The following is a 12,199-nucleotide window of genomic DNA, read 5'->3' on the forward strand; positions in this document are numbered from 1 at the left end:
CCCCCCCCCAATAAAAATCAGGGTGGTCTGGTGGTGCAGTGGATAGCCCACTTTTAGCCAGGGTTTGATTTCCCAATCAGACGTGAAAAGGTATAGGGTCACCTGCGCCTATCACGTGGGTTATCTCCAGGTACTCCAGTTTCCTCCTATAGTAAGCTAAGACACACACATCACCCCATCCCACCCCTGCACACTGACATCCGGGCCAACAAGAGTAATTAGTATAAGTTGCAATAACTTGTTTTATGATTGTTGTAAATAAATAAAATTTATTTATTTTATAAAAAATCTTAGGGAGTGGGGGGGCACTTTTTATGCATGACACTGGCAATAAAACATGCTATCAGATTTGGCCCTGAAACTGACCTCGCCAGTGATGAATCTTAGTCCTTAGGTGAACGACAAAACAAAGTCAAGATACTCGGGTTCACATAATTTGCTACACAGATTATATATTGGCCCAGGGATTGGCCAACTCTCACAGGGCAGTATATTTGGTCAGATACATGTAGCCCCATACAGGCTGTATTTTCCACTGATTCACTCATAAATATTTTCATTTTTTTTCAGGGATCTGGTAGCCTTATCTTACAACACAGATATCTCATAATATTTACCTAGAGTACCTTGTAAATATTGGTATCCGATTTACTTATGGCTTTTACGTAGGCTTCTGCGCAGTTAAGTCGGCCACGTGAAATTTTAAACCTACTGTGTAATTATTGAGGCCACATTAAAGCATGCATATCAAAGTTCATTGTGTCCAATAACTTATTTTTACAAATTTGTTCACTGTTTATTTGCATTTATTAAAAGAAAGTGTCAGATGGTATTTTTTAATGCAGATTGAGCAGTAAATTGTCCCTCTAACTGGCCTGAGCTGGTTTGTGGAATGCAAGCATGACTTAGGATTTAGTAAAATATATCAGAAATTAATTTGAGGAGAATAAAGCACCAATTTCAGTTCAAATGTAAATAAATCAGCAGCTAGACAAATGACTTACCTGTTTGTTTCACATTCAGCTCCACATGCCTTTCTGTAAGGATATTCCAAAGAAACATGTCCGTCACACTCGTTAGCTCCTGTGTTGTTACTGCATGAGCAGCAGCCGGTTCACGTCTCCATTCAATGCTACAAATCCTAATCCTCTTCTTTTCCAGACATTTAACTGAACTGATGACATCTATGAATGAAGTTAATTAGTACCTAAAACACCTGATTTCATATACTTGACTAAGGCCTTGTTCAACACGATTCTATCGGATATGATTTTATCTCACCGTGTAAAACCTCTATCATTGTTTGAGTATAGGTAGACTGAGGGTGACATTGAATATTAGCTAAGTTCGTACTTCAGGTTCTATGTACTATAACTGTCCTAAAATCAGTCTTACACCAATGGCAGTAAAATATATTTTCCCCTTCATTCATCAAGTTTAACAAAAGAAATACTTTAAAAGTTTACTAAATCTTAAACCCTGATTTACCTCTGTGACTTTTTAATTGACTCGCCCATATGGGCTGTGATACTGTGATCACATGGCATTACAGGTTTGTAGTGACTGCTTCGTTGTTTCTAAAATTAGAATAAGACCAATTAGACTCAATTTAGGAATGAAGTTGTATGTGTCTCTAATTACCAGACATGCAAATAATGTAGTTTACAACCACACGTTTATTTATATTTTACGTCCTATTAATACTTAGCTGTATGTGGTCATATTCTATTAAAACTGTAGCTGTGGTCATATTAAGGGTTTTGTGGTGGGGAAACCGCACTTTACTGTGATATTATGACACTTTTGTAGTTACAAAAAGGTAATGATTCGTAAATAAAATTCTAAACAAACCATCATTGGTTAATTTATAGCTCGTCTGATCCAAAAGTGTTATTGACCTCACTGAAACATTTCTCTTGAGCCACAGGGATTCAAATGTTGTATAAATGAAGGGTGTGCCTAACCACGCCCAGGCTACACCATATAGATCTTCAGATCTATACATAATGTACCTTTTTCTCCCAAACTTTACAAAGTTTCTGATTTTACTACATAAAGATTATTATATTCATCCCTTACCTTGAAGTTGTGGCAGAGAAAGCTCCGACCCAAGGGTTGAAGATTTCTCTGTTGCACTCTTTAGGGTAGTGGATGATAATTTTACTCCCATCCTTCCAATACAATGTTTAAAATCAATAGTATTTTAGCAATTATAATATGTGTCATCCTGATTTGAAGTGGACCTCTCCTATCAAGTGCTGATTATGATGTCATATCTGTTGTTCCAATGACAGTATGGTATTGTTTTTTTTCTGCATTTCACCTTTAATATCCTAAGATCTAAAGGTGACAGAGAAATCATACCCTAGGGGTGACCGGGAAATCATAATCTAAGGGTGACAGAGAAATCATACCCTAAGGGATGGCAGAGAAATTGTACCCTAATTATGTGTGAAAAAGAAATCATACTCTAGGGGTGACAGACAAATCTTACCCTAAGAGGTGACAGAGAAATCATATCCTAGGGGTGACAGAGAAATTGTAACCTAGCTAAGAGGTGACAAAATAATACTCTAGGGAATGACTAATAGAATCTTCCCCTACCTTGAGGGTGTGACAGAGAAATCTCCTACCAGAGGGGTAATGTTTTTTGGTTGTCTGACCCGAGGCTCTGCCGAGGTTTAGACAACTAAAACAAATCACCCCGAGGGTTGGAGATTTCTCTGTTACACACCCTCAAGGTTGAGGATGATTATTCTTTTCCCATCCTTTTATTTCAGTAACAACTCCACCAACAGTATACATAGTCTGCCATGTTTGTAAACAAAAACACATGTGGGGTATGCATATCTCATTCACTTTTGATGATGTCACAATTACTGGTGACACTTTTTAATGACGTCACAATTGAGCATGTGCTAATAGGCACGAGGCTCTCTCCCCCTAGGGGGTGACAAGCTGATCTTTCCCGGTTAAAACTTCACACCTGTGAAGGGTGAGAGAAAAAGAAATCATACTCCAGGCAGGGGTGACAGAGAAATCTTATCAAGTAAAAAAAAGTAAACAGTCCAGTGAAAGATGGGAGAAAATCCTGTTTTATCTTCTTTAGGGAAAGACTTCTCACACACGCTTAATTATTCTGAAAATGTCAACATCATGTCATCACTCTAGGCACATAACCAGGGTATAGTGTCAGACATGTGATGTTCCCTTGGTGATGGTGTGGGATACAGGGTTTACCAATACAACTTGTTGTTTATGGTTTTGAAAATGTGGGAAAAAATCAATTGCTCCAGTGTGATGTGCACTGGACAAAGAAATTCAAATATCACAAATCTTCATGCTTAACTTCAAAAATCTTAACCTGGGGTTGACATTTCTCTGTACAAATCATACAGGAGTGATAGATTGTTTAGTCAGTTGTCATACAGTCAGTCAGTGTTTACATCACACAGGTGTGAGAGATTGTATTATTGTCAGTGTTTACATCACACAGGTGTGAGAGATTATATTATAGTCAGTGTTTACATCACACAGGTGGGAGAGATTGTATTATAGTCAGTGTTTACATCATACAGGTGTGAGAGATTGTATCATAGTCAGTCAGTGTTTACATCACACAGGGGTGAGAGATTGTATTATAGTCAGTCAGTGTTTAGATCACACAGGTGTGAGAGATTGTATCATAGTCAGTCAGTGTTTACATCACACAGGAGTGAGAGTTTGTATTATAGTCGTTCAGTGTTTACATCACACAGGAGTGAGAGTTTGTATTATAGTCGTTCAGTGTTTACATCACACAGGAGTGAGAGATTGTATTATCGTCATTCAGTGTTTACATCACACAGGTGTGAGAGATAGTATTATAGTCAGTGTTTACATCACACAGGAGTGAGAGTTTGTATTATAGTCGTTCAGTGTTTACATCACACAGGAGTGAGAGATGTATTATAGTCAGTCAGTGTTTACATCACTCAGGTGTGAGAGATTGTATAATAGTTATTCAGTGTTTACATCACACAGGTGTGAGAGATAGTATTATAGTCAGTGTTTACATCACACAGGTGTGAGAGATTGTATCATAGTCAGTCAGTGTTTACATCACACAGGTGTGAAAGATTGTATTAATTAGTCAGTCAGTGTCTACATCACACAGGAGTGAGAAATTGTATTATAGTCAGTGTTTGCATCACACAGGTGTGAGAGATTGTATCATAGTCAGTCAGTGTTTACATCACACAGGGGTGAGAGATTGTATTATAGTCAGTGTTTACATCCCACAGGTGTGAGAGATTGTATTATAGTCTGTGTTTGCATCACACAGGAGTGAGATATTGTATTATAGTCAGTGTTTACCTCACACAGGTGTGAGAGATTGTATTATAGTCGGTGTTTACATCACACAGGTGTGAGAGATTGTATAATAGTCATTCAGTGTTTACATCACACAGGAGTGAGAGTTTGTATTATAGTCGTTCAGTGTTTACATCACACAGGAGTGAGAGATGTATTATAGTCAGTCAGTGTTTACATCACACAGGAGTGAGAGATTGTATTATAGTCGTTCAGTGTTTACATCACACAGGAGTGAGAGATTGTATTATAGTCATTCAGTGTTTACATCACACAGGTGTGAGAGATTGTATTATACTCAGTCAGTGTTTACATCACACAGGCGCTAGAGATTGTATTATAGTCAGTCAGTGTTTTCATCACACAGGTGTGAGAGATTGTATTATAGTCAGTCAGTGTTTACATCACACAGGTGTGAGAGATTGTATTATAGTCAGTGTTTGCATCACACAGGAGTGAGATATTGTATTATAGTCAGTGTTTACATCACACAGGTGTGAAAGATTGTATTCATTAGTCAGTCAGTGTCTACAGCACACAGGAGTGAGAAATTGTATTATAGTCAGTGTTTACATCAGACAGGAGTGAGAGATTGTATTATCGTCATTCAGTGTTTACATCACACAGGGGTGAGAGATTGTATTATAGTCAGTCAGTGTTTACATCACACAGGTGTGAAAGATTGTATTAATTAGTCAGTCAGTGTCTACATCACACAGGAGTGAGAAATTGTATTATAGTCAGTGTTTGCATCACACAGGAGTGAGAGATTGTATTATAGTCAGTCAGTGTTTACATCACACAGGTGTGAGAGAATGTATTATAGTCAGTCAGTGAGAGATTGTTTTAGTCAGTTGTCATAGTATAAACAAAGTGGGTCAGGTCACTAAATTATAAACACAACAAATAAAGTTTTGATTTTACTGTTTTTAATCAAAGCATAAAATATACGATACACTCTAAGAGTGTGTAACAGTGCATATTCTTTCCACAGCAGTTAACAAAACATATTGGTTTTCGATCTACATAAACACAGCAGATAACAATACATATAGGTTTTATATCTACATAAACACAATCCAGTCTGCCACTAAACAGACTTTATTAAGCAAAATACTAATAAATGGGTAAGTAATGCACAAAAGAAACTATAAATTTAAAGAATTGAATGTAAAACTTTAAGTTTATGATATCATTCGAATAACATGTCTGTAATAAAACATCATAAATCTTTGACTGACATGTTCCAAAACTGTTGAGGAATTCATTTTCCCAATTTCATCATTTAGAAAAGTTGAAGTTGTGAAAGGGTAATTTTTCCAATGATTATTAATCCACTTAAAGGCAAACAAATTATATAAATTTTGTCCCCTACACCTACAGCATGCATATTTAGTTTGCCTGTAGTATTACTTAGCATTTCCAATGCATTACAAGCCTTATAGTAAGTCAAATCATTTCCCAATTTCAGAAACCTTACTTCCAGCAGTGCAAGGGAGATAATAAAGTATGCATACTCAAATCTTTTAACAAATGGTACTTTTCATAAGTCACAATTAATGGTTTTAGGTATTACATCCTTCTAAAAGTATGTTTTGTACGTTAAAATGTTTCTAACACAGCTACATGTATCTATTTCTTCTAGCATCTATCGGTAACTCCTATGTCACGAAGCACAGTTAATCTGTTTATATAATGGGTCACAACTCTGTGTCTGTATACATGATATCTAAATGAGATTGCACATTGAAGAGTTCCATGATGGGCCTAATCATCTGTGAACCCATGTCATGTGACCTTTGCTATTGTGAAGACATAAAAAAGCAGCAAACAATCTCCTTTTATGAGGAATTTGATAAATATATAAAAATATTGTACATCAGTTGTACAGTCAAAGGGGAGATAACTTACAACAAATATGTTACATAATAATTTTGATTTGGACCATGTTGTGGAATATTTTGTGATCGGAAAGTCAATTGTTGATTCTTATTTTACAAATCCGGCCCATTCCTAAGCATGATTACCTTAATGACAACCTGTAAACATTATATTAAACCTAAGCTCTGTAGAGATTATTACTGTGTACCCTAATGACAACCTGTGTGAATTGTATCGAACCTTTTAGTCTATGTAGAGCTTATATAACAATGCTGCTATTGAAACAAAAGTTAGTTGTTCCAGACTTTTCATTATTGCACCATTAGTAACTATATCATGATGCAAGAATAAAGTGTTGCAGTAAATATTCCAGATAAATCAACCATATTTAACTAATGTCCAGCCATCTGGATTAATACAAACAAACATCTAGATTGCATTAATTTAAAAAAAAAATGCTAACAACCTATCATCTAGATAGAAGTAATTTTAAAAACCGCTAAACAACCAGTAATCTAGAAATCATTCACCTTTTAATTTTGTTAAAAATGAATAACAACCAATAATAAGCTAAACTAAACAAAGAATTCTGAATACATCACTGATGTCATCTGTCGTAGTTAATCTACTACATTTACAACAAAACATTTTCTATTTAAAAGTCACATATCAGTATTCACATTTTCACTTAATTCAGTAAGTGTGACCAAATCATATTGTATCTCTTCTTAAATAAAGGTATAAAGTATCACAAACAAAGTTATCACAAACAAAGTTATAGTGTAGGAACTGTACACCCCATTTTTAGTTTCAAAAATTAAAAATATAAATAAATTCAGATAAACCAACCAATCTGAGCCAATGTCTAAACTCACAGAAAATTCAAAGTCTCCGTTTTTATGTTGACATGTAAGGCAGTCAGTTGATAATTGTCTGAGCTTAATTTAGTCAACATCACAAATATTCCATCAATTAAAACATTCTATCAACCTGTTCATTAATTAAGAAAAATAAATTGTCATCATTTTGTGATGCACTATCATTTATAAATAGCTGGTCAGTATTGTGTTTGATGAACTATTGATGATGTGCCAGTTGATACCGCAGGTACAAGTTAGCTCATGTCTAACACAGCACTTTGTATATAGCAGACAAGTATTAAATGACTTGCACGGCACTTTTTATACAAAAAAATAACATTGTTATTAACTTTTGTCATCAACTAATTTGGAAAAATCTGAAAAAACTATATCCTAGAGCATCCTGACAAAGTCAATGTTATGATTGTGACGCTAACATAAATGATAAAGTAACATGGGTAGTGAGGAACTTACTTAACATTTCAAAATTAAAGATAATTTTGGAGGAAAGTGGGATAATGAATGTTTAATATGCTATATGGTACATTAGTTGGTGATCTTATAGTATAGGTTATATAATCCATTTGGCACATTAGGTGGTGATCTTATAGGTTAAAGAATCTATATTTCACTTTAATTCATTATCTTATAGGTTAAATAATATATATGTCACTTTAATTGGTGATCTTATAGGTTGAATAATCTATATGGCACTTTAATTGGTGATCTTATATGTTAAATAATCTATATGGCACATTAATTGGTGATCTTATAGAATGAATAATCTATATGGCACATGAATTGATCTTATAGGCACAGATATATATCAAACTATGGCACAGAGATAGATTTGCAGATTATATAACTTTTTAAGCTAACAATTTCCAAGCCAACCACACTTCTATCATATATTTCGGTAACATGATTTGTGGCAAGCACACCTTATATGCGATAGTGTTAAATGTTAATTAATCAACTCTTTTACAATTAGTGATCAACACCGATACTATTATAAACAGGCTGACCCATCCACATTGAAGATTGACTGGTGAGGAAAGGTCTAATAGGATACTTATACGTTGTAGAATCTTTGGCCGGCCTGAAGGATTTTATCACTATTTTTTGGGAAATTTATTGTTTATGTCTTTTGTAATTCAAACCTTCAGTCACATTTTCTGGTCCCTGTTCTGGTCCCTGTTCTGGTACCTGTACATGTTCTGGTCCCTGTTCTGGTACCTGTACATGTTCTGGTCCGGGTACCCTGTTCTGGTACCTGTACATGTTCTGGTCCCTGTTCTGGTACCTGTTCTGGTACCTGTACATGTTCTGGTCCCTGTACATGTTCTGAACCCTGTTCTGGTCCCTGTACTGGTACCAGAGAGATGTATAGATGCAAGCACATTTTTGACAATTTTACATACATACATTGTTTCACTGCATAGATTGTAAAATGCATTGTAATAATATTGGATATTTTGTGTAATATTGCTGATAAAAATTTGAATACTATACATACGATTATTTAACCAATCATACCAATTTGCATATATATGTGAACATAAGCTCACAACAGGGTTATATATGATTGTGTGTGTGCCATGTTAAAACATCATGTACTGTTGATGTCATTATGCACAATGTAATGCCCCCAACATATCTTTAGTATGCTATGAGGTTAACACAACCACAGGTATAAAGGAAAATCTCACTTTTGTATCCAATGAGAAACCCCAGATCATTATTTAAAGGAATATAAAATAAAGTGAGTTATATAATTAAAGAACATCTAGTAAAATAGGATGTAAGTGTTAAAAACTAAAAGATAGTATGCTTGCTAAATATAAATCAGGATTGAGGAATAGATTCTTGCAATATATCTTCAAGAAATCATGGTTTTAAAAATCTATTCACTGCAGAAAAACAATATTATAATATGCACGGTACAACCTTTGCCCATATCATAATAAACAATTATATTTTTTTGCTTAGTTAAAAAAGTAAAAAATTGGTACATGGGAAATATGTTATATCTACCTATATAAAAATTGGGTCCCACTGTTTTGAAAATAAAATATATTGCTCTGTTTGCGTCTATTTTCCCTGGTCCATACTTGGTCTCCATTATAAACTGGTTGTCCATACAAGCCGTCTATGAGGACTGGGTCTGTTTTCTCTCGGCCATACTGGTTGTCCGTACTAGCTGTCTATGAGGACTGGGTCTGTTTTCTCTCAGCCATACTGGTTGTCCGTACTAGCTGTCTATGATGACTGGGTCTGTTTTCTCTCGGCCATACTGGTTGTCTATGAGGACTAGGTCTGTTTTCTCTCGGCCATACTGGTTGTCCATACTAGCTGTCTATGAGGACTGGGTCTGTTTTCTCTCCGCCATACTAGCTGTCTATGAGGACTGGGTCTGTTTTCTCTGGTCCATACTAGCTGTCTATGAGGAGTGACTACATGTTAATTGTCAGGTACACATAGGTATCCTGGTATATAGTTCCCACGTTCATCAGAACCAACTCTCCACTGACTCTATCCCTCGTGTGGCATGAAAGGTTGTAGCTGCAGCCGTCCTCGAAGTTCGGGACATGAAGCTCCAACTGAAAAGTTAAAACCAAACACGGTAACAAAAATAAATCCATCTTCCCCTCAGAGGATTACATCCTTATGCACTTAAATCTGTGACTTGGGAAATACGAAAGCTTCATATACTGTTAATTATACTCTAGGTATAATCTGTGACTTTGGAAATACGACAGCTTTATAACTGTTAATTATACTCTAGGTATAATCTGTGACTTTGGAAATACGACAGCTTTATAACTGTTAATTATACTCTAGGTATAATCTGTGACTTTGGAAATACGACAGCTTTATAACTGTTAATTATACTCTAGGTATAATCTGTGACTTTGGAAATACGACAGCTTTATAACTGTTAATTATACTCTAGGTATAATCTGTGACTTTGGAAATACTAAAGCTTTATAGCTGTTAATTATATGTTTATTATGTATGGCTGAAACCTCCAGGACTCAAAATTGTACACTTTGAGGTGCATTAAGTTGTGTTCCTTGAGGAACCTCTTTTTCATCAAAATAAACAGCATATATGTGTTCAGAATATCCCCATACAGAAATAAGCTGATACTGTATAATGTTTCCACTGTCACCCCTTCAAATATATTTGCCCTTTACTGGTAAAATCTGCATTCGCCCAGTCTTACTTTGCATGCCCTTCACATGTATGGACTATATATATATATAAGGTATATGTTTTATATTCGCTGTCATGATAAATTCACCCTCATATATTGACAAGGGTGAAAAAGCAGAAGTCAAACTGCGGCAATAGTTTACCAGTACACAGTTAAATTAAGTCTAGTGGAAACGTTAGGATAGGATTGTTGTATATGGTATTTTCATTTCTACTTCATACTTTCTGTAATGACATGCAAACATGAATTATTTGTGGTATGCAAAATTAGTTTGACTGCTCATTTAGAAATGACCTTAACAGTTTTCCACAAAGTATGTGAAACCAACAGTAGCTGTAACATTGATTGACAGAGATTTTCCGGAGCCTTTATTTTCATACCTGATTCCGGAATTTGGCATTATCAGGAAGGTTTTGCAAATGTAATCCCTGTCTCCTCTCAAAATGATCCAGATAAATGGTAGTATTTTTATAAAACACTACAACTTTTGCATAGGGGTTTTCTGTAATAACATATAAAAACAAAGCACAATTAGTCATGCATGAACATTCACCAACAGCAAATAGAAAGATCACAGGAACGGCTGTTCTGTTATTTCAGTACATGCATGCGACAGCATCAGTGGCAATACTAAATGTTACATTACATGTGATAGCACCAGCAATCAATCCATAGCTGTTGAATTACATGTGACTTTCTATAGCTGTAACAGGTAGCACATGCATGGTAGTGACAATATTCATGCTGTAACGAACATGTTTGTCAAAATATATACTGAGCAAAAACAGAAAGGTTAACACTTTCCCCTGCATACCACCTCTACATCGGTGAAAATAAAAATAAATCTGTAGCAGAAAGATTCTGGAGTGAAGATCCTACCAACTAACAGTCGACTCATTAAAATCATACAATGCTGAAAGTCTGTTGTGGCCCTAGAGCTCCTCAATTGTTTTTCCATGGTGATTGGCTTTTAAAAATCCAGTAACTAACTATCTTTAATTGCATGGGTCCGAACACATCGTTGTTTGATGTTAAATCAACGGAACAATGCTTTTTAGCTCACTTCTTTATTCTTTACTAAATGCCATGGCGCGGCATCCCTCGTCTGTCCATCATCCATCCAGCGTCCGGTGTCAACTCTTTACTATAAATGATTTTTTTTAATAACCAAAAGGTATTTCAGTGAGATGGCTCTATAAAGTCTGCATCAAATCTGCACTATCACAAGGAAGCAAGCACACCAACATACCCTGTCTCCTGCATACACACACGCATTAGCACGCATACACCACACACATGGAGGCACATCCTTAAATGACCATAGCTATTAATAGGACATTAAACAAAATTAAACCAAACCAAACCAATCTCAGCTAAAAGAGTATTTACCTTTCTTATTTTGCTGAATATATATATATATTTCCTAAACTGTATATTTAGAACAGTAATGATTGTCACAACTTAGAACCTTTACTGTCTGTATATATCTGAAACAGTTAATTATTATCATACCTGGAAACCTTCAGTCTGTATTTGGGAACCTTAAGTCTGTATCTATCTAGAAAAGTATTTTATCATACGTACCTGGTAACTGTCTGTCTTTATATCATCAACAGTTCATTTTATTGTCATACCTGGGAACCTTTGTCTGTATATATCTAGAACACTCCATTATTGTCATATCTAGAACTGTCTATTATTGTCATACCTTGGAACCTTCTGTCTGTATATATCTAGAACAGTCCATTATTGTCATACCTGGAAACCCTCTGTCTGTACATATCTAGAACAGTCCATTATTGTCATACCTGGGAACCTTCTGTCTGTATATATCTAGAACAGTCCATTATTGTCATACCTGGAAACCTTCTGTCTGTATATATCTAGA

The 12,199-nt window shown here is 35.4% G+C and overlaps 1 protein-coding gene across 1 annotated transcript in view; it reads right to left on the reverse strand.

Annotated features, from left to right (window-relative positions):
- Positions 1-5,265: 5,265 nt before the first annotated feature.
- The window catches only part of LOC110462669, a 31,887-nt gene continuing 24,953 nt past the window's right edge, over positions 5,266-12,199 (reverse strand). The window contains exons 10-11 of the mRNA XM_021516749.1: positions 10,692-10,813; positions 5,266-9,694 (exon numbers count right to left, since the gene is read on the reverse strand). Coding sequence (XP_021372424.1) covers positions 9,548-9,694; positions 10,692-10,813 — 269 coding nt within the window. The 3' untranslated portion in view covers positions 5,266-9,547. The remainder of the gene's footprint in view (positions 9,695-10,691; positions 10,814-12,199) is intronic.

This window comes from Mizuhopecten yessoensis, unplaced genomic scaffold, assembly GCF_002113885.1.
Source record: "Mizuhopecten yessoensis strain PY_sf001 unplaced genomic scaffold, ASM211388v2 scaffold10821, whole genome shotgun sequence".
Classification (NCBI taxonomy): Eukaryota; Metazoa; Mollusca; class Bivalvia; order Pectinida; family Pectinidae; genus Mizuhopecten; species Mizuhopecten yessoensis.